Here is a 17937-nt window from a genome sequence, read left to right as displayed (position 1 = left end):
TTCTAAGGCTTTAAATCTCACGAACCTATAAGCAAGGAAGGAATCCACAAATCCCACTTCTACAGAATAAACAGAAAACGATAAAAGGCACCCACCATTCAAGGGATTTTTGAATGAAGGGACTTTTCTCTTCTAAAAACGAATTTTCTCTTTCTTTGCACTTGTTACAGGAACTAGGTATTGATTTAAAAATCGGTGTGGACCAACGCTACACTTTGAAATTGTGGAGAGACCCACAGTGGTTGCCATTGTTGTATTTTTCTGCTTCTGTTTTGTCTCCCTGTCTCCCCATTCCTCTCTCCCTCCTTTCCTTCCTTTTCTCTTTTCTTTCTTTTCGAGTCAGTGCCAGATAGCTTTGCTTCAGTTCCCACTTTGTCTCCCACCACCCCCTTGCTCTCCAGGCAAAGTGAATTTCAACGTGTCAGGGTGGGCGAAAAACAGGGAGGGCCACTGAAAAGCACCTTTCTAGAAGCTTCTGTGTTTGAGAGCCTGTGAAATCCTCCCTGGCCTCGGAGATTTTAAATTGTTTCAATCTATATTTTCTTTGTCTTTTATGTTTCTGAAGCTTCACATTCAATAGCCACATTTGTATCCAAAGCATGGATTTTTTTTTAGAGTTTGACAAAGCTGATCCCGTGGATTCAATTTCCATAAATCCCTTAAAGTGTTTGACCAACTTCTCTCATTTTGCAAAAATGTCTAACAAAATCACAGGGGAAAACAATTGTTCTTGACATCACAACAGTTTAATATGTTAACTTATTCATTAAATTGTGCTTCACATCAATGGAGATCCTCAGTTCTACAAACTATCGTTTTTTAAATAGCAATAAGGGTTGATAATGTCACAATACAATCTCCTAGTACCCGAGTTCATACATATTATTGCACAGAAACAAAAGGAAATATCTCGTAGGTGAAATAATTTACTATCTATTGAATAACTATCTTTACATCTAAAGTGGGGCACCAGATAAAAGTCTAGATTTTTCTTTCCAACATGTTTCATCTTTGATACATTAAATGAAAAATAATGCAAAAGAAGCCCAGAAAGTACTTCCAGGGGGACAAAACACACGCAAAAAAACAAAAACAAACAAACAAAAAAACAAGGATTAAAACATAAGAAATTAGAAACGTAAGAGGTTGGTGGAAGGCAAATAATGGCGATAACTAAATCATACAAACTCTGCTTCCTTAGAACACGGTGTTCCCCGGCAAGAACTGAGGTTTTTCAGCACTGACATCTGGCCCTTTGATGAGTTCCCACAGAGCAGCAGAACGTGTAATGCGTCAAAGGATGACTGTTGCAGTCTCTTCCATAGACAACTTAGAACACAGGCTTAAGAAACATCGGCGCTTTGGCGTTCTCAGATGGGGAGTTCTGTTAGGTTACCTCGAGTCCTTGCTTGGAAGTCCCGGGGCTTTTGTCTTGCAGATGTTGCTGGTGTTCATGGCAAGGTGAGTCCTCTGGAAGTCTCAGCACTTCTGCAAGGAAGATTGGTTCTGTCAATGTGCGGTGCGATGGGTCCATGTCCATTCCATCCATGAGGCTACAAAACACACAGGTCTCAGAACCTGCCCACTTGCCCAGAAGGGCTCATTCAAAGTTTTAGGAAATTAGTTCAGATGTGTCCAGGTGAATATGGTGAAAGCATAGCAGGATAATGTCCCATAGAAAATGGAGGAGGGGACAAAGGGAGGTGACTTGGAGAAGGAAAGGCTGCATGCTCCCCAGATGTGCCATGGCTGGTGGGGGGGCGGAGTCCTCAGACTCAGCCAGCCCTGAGACCCAGCCGGGAGACGTTCAGCTGGAGTTTTGATGACCAGTGGAGGCACATTAATTACAAGAAAGGAAAGCCTTGGAGACACAGCTGTGATCAGACTGGGGTACCCTTTGCCTCAGTCCAGCTTTCCCTTGGATCCGACCCCACCAACTCATTCAGCCTTTACTTCAGTCCCTAAAATGCTGCCAACGCTCTGGTCCTGTTTCCTGAGCCTCATGCCCTTGTCAGCTCCTTGAAATGGCCCAAAGAATTACAGTCCACATGTCTCCAGTCTGCCCTTGTTCTCGAGGACAGAAATCGTATGTCATTTTTCTGTTTTTCAGGATTTCCTGGCACATATTTAATTCCTCATCTTTCCACCTTTGAAAGACCTGCTTCCTTTTTAGGAGCCCTACTTTCCTCTCTACTTACCCCTACTCTCCCTAACCCCCACCCTTGCATGATCCCATTATACAGGACTTTCTTCTCAGCTAGAGGTCATGGTGGGAGAGGAATCCGATAAACTCTGTGTGAAGATGTTAGCCTAAGACAGCAACTCCTGCATTTCCTCTCTCTGGTAAATGAGCAGGGGCACAGGGACTCATTTAACACCAAATAAAACCTTTAAGAACCAAAGCAGTAAGTTGCTGATAAAATTCCAGAGACCTGGAGAAGTAAGGAGGAAGGGAGTTGGTTTTTTTTGAGCAGGGTTCTATTGATCATCCCTTACATCTCACTATTCAGGCTGGTACTGATTCAAGATATTTCTGACACCGAGCTTCCCTAAGGAGTTGTGAGCACATTCCCTCAGCCTTCATCTTGAATCAGTTTCGGATTGGCTGGGGTGAACAGCCAGCGGGAGGTGTTGGAGCGTCTGTGCTTCGCAGTTTCCCCTGAAACACTGCCCATCTCTTGGGACATTTCACTCCTAACAAGATGATTCCTCACTGGAAGCAGGGGTAGTGAGCCAACTCTACCAGTCTCCTTGGCCTCTTCTAAGTCACTGCAGTTCTACAAGAAGGTAAGGAAAGACATAAATCAATAAAGACTTCGATTTCATATTCTTGCAATTCCCAATCCTGATACTGATGCTGAGCAGCATGAAGTCATAGGGAAGGCTATGAAGTCAAGACTGGGGGCTCTCAGCAACTTTTTTGTTGATGAACTCGAATTGAGAAATCTTTTCACATCCCTGAAGCTCCACTGGAAACTACCAGGTGGGATAATGCATAGAGGTCCTATGTATCTAACATACGAGAAAGTAGTGAAGATCAAACGGGATCCTAAATGTACAAATGTTTTGAAAGCATTAAGTACTATACAAAGCTATGAATTTTAATCTTCTCCTTTGCAAAACGTATGTTGAAATAGATAACTGTGAAAAGCACTTGAAATATTTTTCAATTCCCTTTTGTGTCAGAGACTGATGGTTTTATCAGTATTAATTTTTCCTCCCCCCCGTTTATCAAGGCACATGGCAGCCAATAATGAAGACATTTCCTGGCCTCCTTTGCATTTACTTGTAGCTAATGACTAGGTTCTAGCTCATGAGATGTAAGTGGAAGTGATACCTGCAACTTCCTTCCACGTCCTCTCTGTTGTCTGAAATACAAATGAGATGGCAGGAGCCTCAGCAGTCACTTTGGACCACGAGTTGGAAGGCACGTGTTAGTATGAAAGAGCAACAGAAGGGGGCCTGGACTTCTTTAATGTCACTCCCCAGAGCTATCCAACAAGTTTGCCTTTTAAATGAGAGGACAACGGCTTTGATCTCATTTAAGTCACTATTATTTTGAGTTTCTCTCTTAAAGTAGCCAAATGGGAATCCTATCCTATGGATTTAATGTTTGTTTTTTAATGATCTATGCTCATCTCCTTGCCAGGTCTCCTTCTGGTAGACTTTCTTCCCCATATAAATACTATCTCTACTCAGACTTTTGAACAAGTCCTCATATTTTAAACCCTTGATTAAACTATGAAAAAGTTACCTCCTTGAGATGATAAGAAACCATAGCACACATGACATCCTTAGCTGTTGCCCAACACTGATTGCTAATGTTATTAGTTATTAGAAGGAGTATCCAAAGAATTCTCAGGGCAGGTTTTCTCTGGTTCCCAAGAGTAGGCTGCCAAAAAGTTATAAGGAGACAGAAGAAATAGTATGTCCATGATGATAATTTAAACACACATACAAACATGCACACAAGGTCACCCCATCCCAATCTGGGGCTGCCCTTGTCAAGAGAAGGGAAGGAATGTCTACCTGGGAGTTGTAGGGGTCAGTAGGATGTGGAAGTCCCTGGAGAAATTCTTCCCCCTCCTTTTGGGCTCTTAACACCAATGTATCTGGAATTGATTGGGTTTTGGATCTTCAAGCTGCTGACTCCCCATGGATCCCAAGGCCCAGATGTCTTCTGTTGGCATCCCTCCTCTGAGCATCACTCAGCATGTAGGTGTGCAGTCAATTTTTGAAGAACAAACTGTGTCCCTACCTCTTCATTTCTATCAACATAGAACCCCTGGGATATGACAAGCGTGCTGCTTTAGAATGAAATGATATGAAGGAGGAAGCCCGTGTTGGTCTTTTTAATTTGCTCAGCACTGGCCTCGGGCCAACACAAAGAGATGGTTTCTCCTGTGAACATTCTGATATCTGGCCTCAAGTGGAGCACCATACATCACGCCTTCAGTGACAGGCTGAGGAAAGCCTTTTGATATAAATCCCGAGATGCCTAAGGAGCAGCGTGAAGTTAGCAGAGGCTGCCTCCAAGTCTCAACTATGCATGAATTCCCTGCCAAAAAATTTAAAGTGAGTTTAAAAGAAACAACCCAAATGCTTTCATGCTTTCTAACTTGTTTTGATTTTCCACATGACAAAACACTGGATTGTTATTGTGTGTGTGTGTGTGCGTGTGTGCGTGTGCATGCGTGTGTGTGTATCACAGCGGCAGGCTGAGGGATAATTTGCAGCTCTGCCAGTCTAGGCAGAACATTAGATCTTAACATTGAAATGCAAAGAGAGAGAGAGAGAGCTGCTCATTAATTGTAGCGGTATTCTCTTCCCTCTCAACCTCAGGAACAAATCAGCGATAAGGGAAACGCTAATATTTTGTGAGTCTAATTTCTACCCACTAACAAGCAATATTGATTTGGTCCCTTTAACATATAGGTCTCAAAAAGTACAAGTGTCTAAGAAATCCTCAATCTCTCAGCTTGCTGGTGGGTCAGGGAGGTGGAGAGGGCTGGACTCACCCAAGGCAGCATGGCTCTGGGTCATGGCCGGCTCGGGGTCGTCAGAGTTGTGCCCCGCGCATGGGTCAGTGGCAAATCCTTCTGGGCTCTAATAGCTGGCTTTTTGCACAACTGGCAGAAAGCTTTTGTCCCACATGGAAAACAGGATGGAGTCAAAAGAGCTTGCACTCTGCAGTCGGCCAGACCTAGCATACAATCCACAAGGAAGCTGCCTATTGTCTGTGGGTTTCAATTTTCTTATCTACGTAACTGGACTTAATAATATCTACCTTGTTGTGAATAGATTTAAGGTATGAATAGGGCCTCCCACAGTAAGTGACACAAGGGAGATCCCCAATAATGCCTTCCCTCACGTGACAGATGAAGCCAAGGGTAATGAGAGAAGAATCGAAGCCGCTTCTCCAAATCTCTCTCTGATGGAGACCCTGGGCTCCCCTCTCTACAGGCATGCACTCCATGAATGCTTGTGGGTTGATGGACTCTCAACCCCAGCGAGAGTATTCTGGAGGCTGCGATGTGGCTTATGTAAAGCTGGCTTAAACATCAAACATGCTAGATATCAATGAAATAGGCTTTTCAATCTGATTTAGGGGTTTCACTCATTTTGCCTTGAGCTCCTTGAAAGGATTGATCAGATCAATGTTGTGAAACTTTCTACCCATTCTGATCCGGCTCCTGAATGCCAGGCAAGGCTTTTTTATTCCCTTTTCCAAACTTCTCCCCTGATTATTCGACAGACTTTGTGTTCTTGTAGTTGTGACTGGGAAAAATTGAAAATAAGACGCAATTGGCAATGAGGCACCTTTTCCTGTCCTCCAGCCCAAGCTGCCAGTTAGAGCCACGGCCGAACCACAGGCAAAGATCAAGTGGGAAGAAGAAAGTCAGCAGGCTGGAGATATTCAAGGTGTTGGGAGGTAGTCTGTCTAAACTCCTGGGACAACCGGCCCCTTGAGTTCCGCGTCTCCTGGCCTAAAGCAGTTATTTATTTAGTGACCTTGAAGATCTTTTGCAGACGGGCCAGCTAAACTCCTAATCTTTGGGCCAAATTCTTTTTAAACTTCTTTGTCTCTGTGATAACAGAATTTCAAACTTAGCAGTACCATATCAAAGAAGATGACTGCTCCAAAGAGGTAAAACAGAAATATCCCAGAAAAAAAGCTAAAAGTTCTGTAGCCCGTTTGGAAATGTGAAACATCATATAGTTTTCCTCCTGCTTCCCCCCACCCCACCGCCCTTAATTTATTAGTCAATTCTTTTTGAATGAAAATGAAATCGGTAACGTGTGATCTCCTTAGACCTTAGTTAATAAGCACATTTTCTCCTAAATGCCCTTACCAATGTTCATTTCTCAGGGGCCAGGCACTCCCGTCCCAATTCCACTAGCTGGTCCCTTAAAGATGGGGGAAGAAGCATGGCTCCCTGCTAAGAGGCAGGGGCTTTGTGGGGTGTAAGTCTTGAGTGATGGTCAATAGTAGGGTAATCTTGTTTAAAAACAACTGCAACAACAAAACACAGTGCCTTATGATTTAAACCACATTCAAACAGGGTTCAAGATGAGAGCCAACATTCAAGTGAGGGTTGGCAGAAAACCTCATCTAAGGGCTGAAAGGGACTCTTTCTTTCTCTCTCTCTGGACAGACCAATATTTCCATTACAGAGACAGTGTGAAACAGACCAGTTTCAGCAGAACATCCAAGCCATAATTTGGCTTTTCATGTGTGCCTCTGTGGGTTCCCATGGTACTGCAAAGGATGTCTTCAAGAACAGTTTCCTTTCTGGTGCTTCCCTCCTTGACCTCCTAAGGACGTCTCTGTTGGATGCATTCCTACCCTACTTAATATCACGGATGGAAAAATGTGAGGAAAAAAAAAAGAAGAAGAAGACAGATCATCTCCAGCTGGATAGGATGAAGACAAAGAGGAAGCAGGTGTCCAAATCAAGCCACATACAGCCAGATGTCCTTAGAACGGCCCATCATCCTCCAAGGTAACCAACGCCGCAGAAGGTCAGTGCACCTGCTCATCCTCCCCCTCCTGAGGAAGGAGAGGGCAGGGGGTCACCATCTCACCACCTGGCTATTGTAGTCCTCAGTGACTGCCCCCTCTGTATTCCCATCCTCTTTGGGCCACCGGTGGCCCCTATGCTCCCGCTGCAGCCTGCGCTCCTCCCGCCTCTTTTGCCGGTCCCTCTGGTGCTCTAGCTGCTTGGTGTGGTGGTAGCGCTGCTGGAAAAGGTCTTTCGCGTACTCGTAAAGCTGCATGTCCAGGAAGTTGAGCTCCTCGATGCGCTGGCGGGCGCCCTCGTTGATGTCCACATTGGAAGCCCGCGTGATGTTGAACTGCGTGAAGGGGGAGATAAACTTGAGGTTGAATGTCCTCTCAAAGAGAAACTGTGTCTTCCTCTGGAATTCCGTGAGCCCAAAGAAGGCCATGTTTTTCAGGTTGTTCTTCGCGCTCTGCAGCAGGATGGTGTTTCTCTCGCTCTCATTCATGAAAGTCAAGTTGTAGCAGCCCACCAGGCTGAGGTCGGCCAGCATGCGCACCTGGCGGTTGTTGGCCAGGTTGTAGGTGCAGTCCATGAACTCCCGCAAGCTGACCCCAGACCAGTCGTCCCCAGGGTAGCAGGTGGGCAGCTCATCAGGGGTGGGGCTTCTCCCATCACACATGTGGAGGGAGGTTTTCCACGTGGCCCCTCTCTGGACGTGTTTCCACTCGCTCAGGTAGCGCGACACTGGGTCCCGTAACATGGTGATGTAATAGAAATTCCTGAAAGAAATGAGAAAGAAGAGCATCAGCCTTGACAATGACAGCGCTGGGATTCTGAACCTTCATAGTGTTCATAGCAGCACTGAATCAACGGGTTCTTCTGCCAAATATTCGTTTGAGAGTGGTTGCCTGCATTTGCGCCTATCAGGCAAATGCTCCCATATGTGCGTGTTTTTATAAACATGCGTGGACTGGTTTTCAACACCATTTGTTGATTTTTCCTCCCTGCTCCAGTGTGGGGAGGGAGGCGGTGGGGGCAATGGGCAATTCATTCATTCAGCAGTTTATTCACTGATAAATTGCTACTGGAAATAATAAGAAAACACACCTTACAATAAGAAAACACACCAAGATTTTTGAAAGTTATTCCCCAGCCAATATTTTATTTGTAGCAGATGTGGGACTATGTGATAGGGAAACATGCAGGGAGGTGAAGTGATTTATCCAAGACTGTGGGACTAAAAAGGGCAAGGCTGGAAGCCAAGACTCCTTAGTCTTTTCTGTTTACACTGCTGTTCTGCATTACAAGGTAGGTGGGGCTGCGGGGAAGATGTGTTGTGTGTGGAGACCGATATTTATTGAGCATCTACTACGTACTGGGAACTGCGATAGGTGCTTTATGATACTAGCACTGATAATCCTCAGCACAGTTTTGTAAAATGGGCTTTATTATTACTTTTTTTTTTTTTTAAGCTGAGAACATAGAGACTGAGAAAGGTGAAAATATAGCCCAAGATCCTAGGACAAATTAATATGTGAACTGCAATGGAGTCTAGGCCTATGGATTTTAATGCCTCTGTGCTTTCCTGTGCACCATATTGATATTTTTAAAACAAAAATATAATTAATATGTATTGAATGCCTATTGTCAGGTGCTGTGGTTATTATAATCACAGATCTTATCTAATGGCATCAAATGGAACCTTGAAAAGAAATATATATATATATTTTTTTAAATGGTTAGCTTCAGGATGATCCAGTAAAGATCAGGGTGCTTCTGGCTTCAAGGGGCAAGAAAAGTGTAAAGAGGCAATAAGAGAGTTGGAAAAGTCGACAGGTAAAGACACAGCACAAAGCATTAGAGGAAAGTAACTGTTGATTTAAAACGAGGAAAATCCTTCTCATAATTTGAACAGCCTGCCTACGGAACAGGCTGCCCACCCACCGCTGTCACAGAAGGGACCCCTGAGCAGAGGGGGTCCCCTGAGCAGACACATGATCCTAAAGAGCTGTGAAAGGAACACCGGGCTTCCCTTGGCCAAGCTAAACTGACTTTTAAAAAAAATTAATACCCAGTAAAAGCAATGACAAACAGAAGGGCTTTAAGGGTGTAGTGCTTTTTTATGCTGCTTTTAAAAAAAAGGAATCAATGAACTATAATATTTAAAACTCTACATACTATACTATATTTGGTTCTTTTGAATGCCCAGCCAGACCGTCTTGAAATGTGCTAAGGGAACTACAGTAGCTTAAGAAACGCTAGCTTCTCCTTAAATTAGAAAGAGGAACATGCTGAAACGGCCACAGACAGGCCAGCCTGATCATTTGCTTTTGCCAATCATCATTTTACATTACTCTGTTGTCTTTTGTAGTGACAGAATGACAATTTCATCAGTGGAAGGAAATTTCCTGAAAGGTCAGTAGGGAAGGCAGAAAAGGACTGACACAGTTTCTGGGCTCCACAAGGAAATGTCGACGGGAAAGTTTTATTTGGAGTGGCTGTTACTATGGTTGAATATTATATGACAGGTCATTATTAATCTTGCTTTGGTCCTATGTCAGGACTTGTCCATGTTTCAATTTTACAAGCAGAGACTGATTTTTATTTCACAAAGCAAGTGCATAATAAATATAGAAACACAGGAATGATGACAGTGATGTAACTCAGGTGCGTTAAGGCTGCCAAACACATCCAGACACAAGAATTTAAATCAGAGAGATCTTTACATGGAGTCACAAATGGGAAGTTTATAATCTTCCTATAATTGGGCAAAACAGATAACAAAAAGAAGATTTAAGGAAAAAAGATGATGATGGTCAATGGGTAAGTCTCAACCTCATTCATGTGTCTCAGATTTAGAAACGATCCTGATTTTTAAAATAATCGTAAGAGCTGGAGGATTTTAGGGGCAAGAATTACAATGGTTTATGACATAAAGGTTTATCTGGAACCTATTCGTGGAATCTTAGTCGCTCTTGTCTCACTCGGGAAAAATTGGCCATAGACTTCCTGGGGCTTTCACTCCGTTGGAAACTTACATTTGTCTCAAAGCTGACTGAAGCTGGCGTGGCTTAAAATGGTATTGGTTTCAAATTTAACTTCATTCAATTTAACATTGCACTTAACAATGACTAGCCAAATCGTAGGGTGATGCTTACATGAGTAAAATAAGTCCCAAATGTCTGCAAGGTCTACCAGCCAATTGAATGATTGGAGATTGAATTGATAAGAGATCAATTTGTAAATAAAACTCTGACATCAAGACACAAAAATGTACTGGTGGGACATTTATATTGATGAAGTATAAACCTGTCCCATCTCGTGGTTCTGGAATGGAGTGGCTCATATAGCATTTGGATATGGCTTTAGTCAGACATATTCTCATGTATGTTTTGTTTATTTGTTTAAATCCTGCCAAGGGGGCAAAATAGAAAGTTAGAAAAATAGGAAAAATAAGCCAACAGGGTTGAAGAGCACTCAACTATTGGAGAAAGCAAAAACACTTAAAATTGATCAACGGAATCACCTTTTCTCATTTCTATTTTTTTCTCTTTTTTCATTTGCTTCTCTACTTTCAGATAAAAAACTGCAAAGATCAGTATTGAAATGATGGCTACGTCATTGGTGGTTGTTGTATACAAGTTTTGTTCCAGTTTTTGAATCTCCAAAACAAGGCGAACTCATTTTCTTCTGCTCTCCAAACACCCAATTCAGTTTCTAGGGAGAAATCTTAGAGGGTTCTATACTACTTGAATTTGCAAGATTCCCTTTTTAGGCTTTACTTGCTCAACAGCGCAATGGAAGATAAAACAATGAACGGAGAAGGACAAGCAGCTCTCCAGCAAAGGAATCTGTTAATTCTGCAAAAGTTAAGCGAACCTCGTGTTTGCCAACCACCCGGGCAAGGCATCAGGGACTCAGAGATTACTAACACATTGCCCTCAAGGGGATCGCCAGCACCCAGGGATTTTGGTGCAGTGAAAGAAATGCTAACTACCACGTTAAGGGTATGTTCTACCAATCTCCTGGGACCAGAGCAATCTCCAAGACAGATAACTATCTGTCGGTGACAGCGTCCTATCAGCAGGTCAGCTGTTTGCCACTTCCTTCACTGAGAGTTTGGGTGAATTCATTTAAGGGCATCTGTAAAGCAATTGCAGCTCTTTAAAATTGTCATTCTTGGGGGGCGCCTGGGTGGCTCAGTTGGTTAAGCGACTGCCTTCGGCTCAGGTCATGATCCTGGAGTCCCAGGATCAAGTCCCGCATCGGGCTCCCTGCTCAGCGGGGAGTCTGCTTCTCCCTCTGACCCTCCCCGCTCTCATGTGCTCTCTCTCTCTCAAATACATAAATAAAATCTTTAAAAAAAAAAATTGTCATTCTTGGGGCCCTAAGGTAATGATGGCAAATACACGTGTACTCAGGAAGATTAGGGAACAGGGCACCTTGGTTAGTTCAACGATTGTTTTAACGGATAATGATCGTAGGGGTCATCGTGGCGTCCTCAAGTTCAGAGGCACAGAACACACACTTTTTCATGGCTGCTTCAGCGTCTTGTTCTGCTGTGAAGTAATCATATCGTGCAATTCTGAATGCAGCACAGAGGCATGACCGCCTTCCCTCCGTCTTTGCCTTGTCCTTTGCTCATCTGCATCCTGCGAAAAACTTCCTGGTCTTTTCTGGCCCAACTCAAGCCTCCTATCCATCTTGCCTGACTTTTCCAGTCTTGAGGGTTTTACTGCATCACTTGCTGCACTTTTAACTTCCATGTGAACGTCTTGGTCACCTCAACCCTTAAATCTCCTCTTTGATAACTGGACTCAGGCCTCACGTCCCAGAACACTTCACCCAAAGTCACACTCATGGCAGAGGTTCAACACCCAATGCTCCGTAAAAGAGATTATCATCATAGAAGATAAATGTATTTTAATGACTAAGGTTAATTTTGCCTTTTTTTTTTAAGATTTTATTTATTTATTTGACAGAGAGAGACACAGCGAGAGAGGGAACACAGCAGGGGAAGTGGGAAAGGGAGAATCAGGCTTCCCGCTGAGCAAGGAGCCCGATGCAGGGCTCGATCCCAGGACCCTGGGATCATGACCTAAGCTGAAGGCAGACCCTTAATAACTAAGCCACCCAGGCACCCCAAATTTTGCCTTTGATAAATACTTTCTGTCCTTTCCTAAAACTGATCTGATATAATTTTTGACTGTCTAAAATGTGTGAAAAGAGTAGAAAGAGACATAATCTACGAACGTATCCATCATTTGATTGTGATGGTCCGCACGCAGAGAAGGAGACACTCAACACAGACTTTGGGTAAAAAGTAGAGTGTTTCAAACAACAGGTAATTAGGAGCGATGAGGTGGCTTTTTAAAAATGTGAGCTTACTAGTTTTCTTCCCTACTGCTTCAAGAACCTGTATTTCACCAAGCAGTTTATTGTATAATTGCTCATTTCTTTAATTAGCAAGCCATTTAATTAACACATGCTTATCGAGGGTTTGTTATGTGTAAGGATCGGCTCTAGCAAATGTGGAGAACATAAAAAAAAAAAAAAGAATAAAATGCCCTCATGTATTGTGGGTGTAAGGATGGTAGATTAGAAAAAGACACTGGGTAGCAAGCTACGGAGGTAAAGAGTGGACAAGCAACACTGAAGAGTTAAGAATGTACAGAGAGCAGAGAGGTCTAATTAGACCAGGAAGTTCATGTTGTGCATTAAACAAAATGTTTGCTTAATAAATGAATGGATGGTAGGAGGGCATAAGCGAGAAGAGCATGCTGAGCCCAAGGAGTCATGGGCTCTGAATACAACTGTCAATTGCTAAAATGGGAAAAGTGTTAATTTAAGAAGATTCATTAGGCAACAGGGTTCAGGATGGACAAAGTAGGCAGAGCCAGGACAGACATTTGGTAGCTATGGTGAAGGGCCAGTGGGGAAGAGCCCAGAACCGTTGGTATTGATAAGGAAGAAATCAGGGACAGATTCGTATCATGCACCCATGTGTCATTGTTCCCTCCCCATTTCCGCATTGCCAGCTTTCTCCAAACTACCTTTTCCTCCTCTGTATTTTCTTCTTTCCTTCTACCTAATCCTTCCCTCTCGATTCCTCAATGAAAGAAGGCAGAGCCAGTATGTTCATTAAAATGGTGGAATGAGGAGTATAGGTCTCTGGAATCACCCTGCCTGTGGTGATTCAAAAAAGATTCACTTTTATGAGGTTATCACTTGCCTGGCCAATGAAAACACATCTGGAAGAGCCTACAAAATGCCACGTTCACAAGGGAGATTTAATAAATGTATTCCTTCCACCGCTAGTCTAACCGTCGTTAAATCAAGCAACAAAGTTAGTATCATCAAGGTCCACAGTTCTGTGCATTCAGAAAAACCGGCTCAAGTAGAAAATCCTCCAGCCAGCCCTCTGTGATGTCGTCTGAAGAAGGGATTTCTATTCCCCTGAAACCCATGCCACTCATGTTTTATGTCTATTGCAGTGACTGGTGACTGTCCTAGCCCTTGAACAGGCCTCATGCCATAGTCATTATCCCCCAGAGCACATGATGCACGACCTTATACAACAGGGATGTTCTGTTGTTCAGTGTTTGTGGAATGAATAAATATTTTATCAGCTGCTATTTTAGGGATTCTGATAGTCCTGTCCCCAGGAAACTGAACTTGCTGCCTTAACCAACAAAAGTTGCCCAGGCTAATGGTTTCTCTTAGCCTAGACCTTGTGAAATGTATGGGAAATAATCAATTTCTCTACCTTCCTCTTGCCCCGAAAACTTTTCACGGAGTATTCCCTAGATAATCAAGTTTTGCCAAAGCTCCGTATCTCACAAAGAACACTGTGAGCAGTTGAAGGTAGACTTAGGGGTCATCTGAAGGAGATCTTTGGCCCTCCCAGGGAGTAGTTCAGACATTTAACGGTATACATCTTAAACACAAGCTGATGTGTGCATTTTCAAATAGTGAAACTTAGCTCCCCCTCTGCCCCGCTGTACTGTGTGCTGGAGCCATTTTCCAAAGGCTCAGAATGGGATTAATTTCTTGACTCTCTTTAGAGCCGCACACTCATTATGGGCTACCCATTCTTCATTATCTCCGTAGAGTATTATTGGCGCTATCCTGTATCTGATACGGGGCATTGTGGCAGTTAGAGCTTGGCAATCAGGCTGCCCTTTGACACGGTGATGAAAAGGCTTTTTATTCAAGCCTTGAAAACAAATTAACGAATTTGAGAATGATGTTCTAAGCAAATGGGAAATTGGGAACTATGATTGCTAAGTATGGTAATAAAGAACTTTCGGCGTCTGATAATGGTGTGTGTCAGAGCGATTGCTTCTAAGGATGTCCAGTATTGTGATGAGAAAATGGAGACACGCACATGTGGGTGGTTATCTTACTTCAAACAGAAGCCACACATCCCCCCACAACCCCCACGCGGCCGCCACTCCCCCCTCCCGGCCACTTACAAAGCAGCCAGACCCTTCTAGCTAAGGCATTTTTACTTTATGTACTCCCTGAGATCCTGACTCTTTTCAGTCGCTAAGATAGAGAGGGAAGGAATGCTCATAGCCCGAGGTGCTTCCCTCAGGAGGAGAGACGCTTCTCTTTCCTTTTTTGCCCGCATACCTGGTAACTTTAGAGGGAGAATACTTTTAGATGTAGCTGGTCTGGCTTTTTTTTCTTCTTCTTTTTTTTAATCTGTGATTTCCCCCTTCCCAGTTAGAAACACAATACATTGTCACTATAGAAAATATGAGCAATGCAGAACACCAAAAAAGAAAAAAAATATTAAAATTATCTATAATCACTCCACTCCGAGATAACCACAGTTAAATACCTATTTCTTCCTTTAGAGATTTGAGATCATAAAGGAACATTATATTTTTAACCTGTATTTGTAAGTCAAAACTACAGAGTGAACACTTTTTCTATTTTATTTAATATTCTTCTCTAAGAGTATAATATTCCAATTATAGATGTACCATAATTTATGTGACTAATCTCCCAGTTTGGGACAATTAGGCTGATTCTGTTTGAAGGAGGATACTGTAAACAATAATCTGGTGACTATCCTAAACCATAAATATTTATGCAGGGAATAAATTGCTGGGAGTAGAATTTTGAGCCAAGAGAATTGCCCCCATTTCACAGTCATAATGCCAAAATATAGCTGACCATCGTTAGCATAGGAGAGGACAGGGCCATTCGGTGGGGCCTGCCATCAGGAGGCTACCTGGACGCGAGGCAGGGCTATGCAGCAGGCTCCTGGCTCTGCTCCCTCCCGGCTGGACCGGGCAGGTGCCCTGCCAAGAACACCAATCTAAGATGGATGATCAAGGACTGCCGGGTGGGGGGGCTTGTGACACAGTGGTGTAGGAACATTCTTCCAAAAAGATTTGTTTATTTTGCACTTAATGAGAAGCTGGACTATCAAACGAGAGACAAGACATTTGTGGCATCAAATCCCACTCATCACTACTGCAGCTATATGAAAGCCAACATCTGGATCAGAAAGATGGAGCTTCCTCACTGATTACATTGGGGCCAGGCCTCCAAGAAGCAGCCTCCCGAGAGGCAGCATTTCTGCAATTTTTAGATGTCAACTAACTTTAATTATGGGAAGCCACACAGCGTACCAAAACAACCAAACCAAATCGTGGAATAAGCGGCTTCTGGATCATACTGGTCATTTCGCAGTGACGATCAGCCCACCCTCCAACCTTCCTGGAGGAAGAGGTAGCATTTATCAATAAGATAAAATTTTAAATCCTGTCACGTTGCTGCTTTATACTGACACGAACCCTAGGAGCCCCGGACTCACGAAAATGCCACGATTTTCAGGTGGTTGTCATATTGGCTTTCACTTTCCCCCAAGTGGTTGTTGCAAGAATAAATTTCAGGGAGTGCATGTTCCAGGGGCTGGCTTTTGCTATCTTGCTGAGTACAGTTCCTTGCAGTACAGTTCCAAATGTGCCAGGGAGGGTCCTGCTCTCATGCATTATTCAGTGACTTCCGTGATTATTTGGTTCAGAGGCGCCCTGCTTTGAGCTGCCTTGCTGAGATTTCTGCGTGAGGACGGCTCAAGGCTCTCTGCTCTGCAGAGCTGTCGTTTATGCATGTGGGCATCCGCCTGCAGCCTGGAGCCGCCCCGGAGTGAGATAAGGCCCAATTGCGTCCCACTTGCAGGTCTGATCCCAGCCGGGCAAAGCAGAACACCAGATAGAACACTCAGATTGTGTTATCAGGGCCACGCGTGTTCAGCTGGGCTCTCTTCTTCGCTAATTTCCCAGACGCTGCTTTTAACAAATGTGAGAATTACACAGGGTAGAAGCAACGAGATGTTTCCATTGCAATTGTTTTGCTCTAGCCAAAGTGGAAAGGGAAAGAAGTAAATCAGGATGTTTAAGAGCAAGGCACGTGCTTCAATATTTAGGTTTATATCTGACAGCTTTGATACAGATTTTCCTAAAATAGCTCAGGAACTTAAAAAAAATAAAAAGTCATCTCTGTCCAGATTTTGCTGTGCTCTTCCATAAAAGATTCTTCTGAGTTAGGATTTTCCTAGATTCTGCTATCAGGACTTGGCAATCATTTTAGGATATTTCACGAAATACCCGAGAGATCCCTGCTTGATTCCATTCCATGCCAGTTCTCAAAGAAAGAGTGACTTGGAGCTCATCCCTCAAGCAATGAAGAAGGAGCAAAATAACCTAAAACATGCAAAGTTCCAAGTGGAACAAAAATTGGTATTAATAGCAGTACAATGGCTAACATTTATTGAGTGTCATCTATGTCCCGATACAGTTATTAAGTGCTGTACTTGCATTAACCAATTTAGTCAACAAAATAACCCTTTGAGTTACACAGGCTTTTAGATGATGTCTGTAATTTCACAAAGATCTCACAAAGAGAGTTCTGATGGTCTTCTTGTAGGAGTCAGGCTGTCTTAGAGATGCAGTTTGTAACTTAATGCTGCAGTGGTCCCGGGTTTGTTGAATTCAAACTCTAGAAGCAAAATGAGCATCTCGGGGTGAGGGGTTTGTGGTTACCTGGGGGTGGGATGGGGTGGGCAGCAGGAAATGAGGGTGAGGCAGCATACTGTAGGGTCGGGGAGGGCAGAGGGCTTCTCTCAACCTCTGGAGTATATCGGTCCAGAGGGTCCTCTAGATAGTCACAGCTTAGCACTTCAGAAACAATTCTCCTGACCTCAGCATGCACACGAAACTGCATAACAGATTTGCACTTGAGCTACAGAGACTAGTGGGAAAGACTGCAGGGCAGCTGCATCCCTTTTTAACACTCCTGAGGAATCTAGAAGCCAAAAGCTGTAGTAAGCTCAGGACAATAATGGATGGTTGGAAATTGCGGCCCAAGAGAATTCAGATAAGCCAGAGCTCATGCAATGCCATAATTCTCTTTCTGGCTTTAAAATAAGTCCTTTTTTGAACGCAATCGGCTACGAAATCTCAGACATGTGTTCAAAGGAGGTTGCTGAATCCTGCAGTTGGCTTTTATTTCGGAAGAGCAGATTCGAGAAAATGCAAGTCAAGCTCTACTCATTTGGACATGGCAAGAGCACATACTTTCAAGCATGCTGGAAACTTCACTTAACGTGCAGTGGAAAGAGAATAGGTTTGAAGTTGGAAAGATCTGGATTTCAATTTCGGATCCACCTCACTCTTCATGTGACCTGGTTAGCTGACATGACCTCTGGGAGCCCTGGTTTCCTCATCGAAATAGCCAGGGTATAGATGCTTACTTCACAGAGTTGCCAGAATAAAATAATGTAGCTGATGCACAGCAGCCCCTCCACATGCATGCACATCCTCACCTTCAATAACTGTCCTTCCTCCGTGATTATCAGAGCCTCAGAAACAACCCCAAAACGGTGATGTTTTAAGTATTAAACAAGCTGTGTTAATAA

General features: G+C 43.5%; 1 protein-coding gene across 5 annotated transcripts in view; it reads right to left on the bottom strand.

The window, feature by feature from the left end:
- Positions 1 to 736: 736 nt before the first annotated feature.
- HS6ST3 (heparan sulfate 6-O-sulfotransferase 3) overlaps positions 737 to 17937 on the bottom strand; it is a 627927-nt gene continuing 610726 nt past the window's right edge. The window contains exons 2-3 of one of the 5 annotated variants that reach the window (XR_014143863.1): positions 3755 to 7783; positions 737 to 2777 (exon numbers count right to left, since the gene is read on the bottom strand). Coding sequence is in view for 1 of the 5 variants with exons in the window: in XM_081815118.1 (XP_081671244.1) it covers positions 7075 to 7783 (709 nt within the window). In the remaining 4 variants the exon portion in view is untranslated. Of the gene's footprint in view, positions 7784 to 17937 lie in introns of all 5 variants that reach the window. The other 4 variants (XR_014143864.1, XR_014143865.1, XR_014143866.1 and 1 more) reach the window with 4 other exon arrangements.

This window comes from Leptonychotes weddellii, chromosome 3 (assembly GCF_054177405.1).
Source record: "Leptonychotes weddellii isolate Sample4059 chromosome 3, ASM5417740v2, whole genome shotgun sequence".
NCBI classification, from domain to species: domain Eukaryota; kingdom Metazoa; phylum Chordata; class Mammalia; order Carnivora; family Phocidae; genus Leptonychotes; species Leptonychotes weddellii.
The sequence above is the reverse complement of the archived record's forward strand: the minus strand, read 5'-3'. Positions and strand labels throughout refer to the sequence as shown.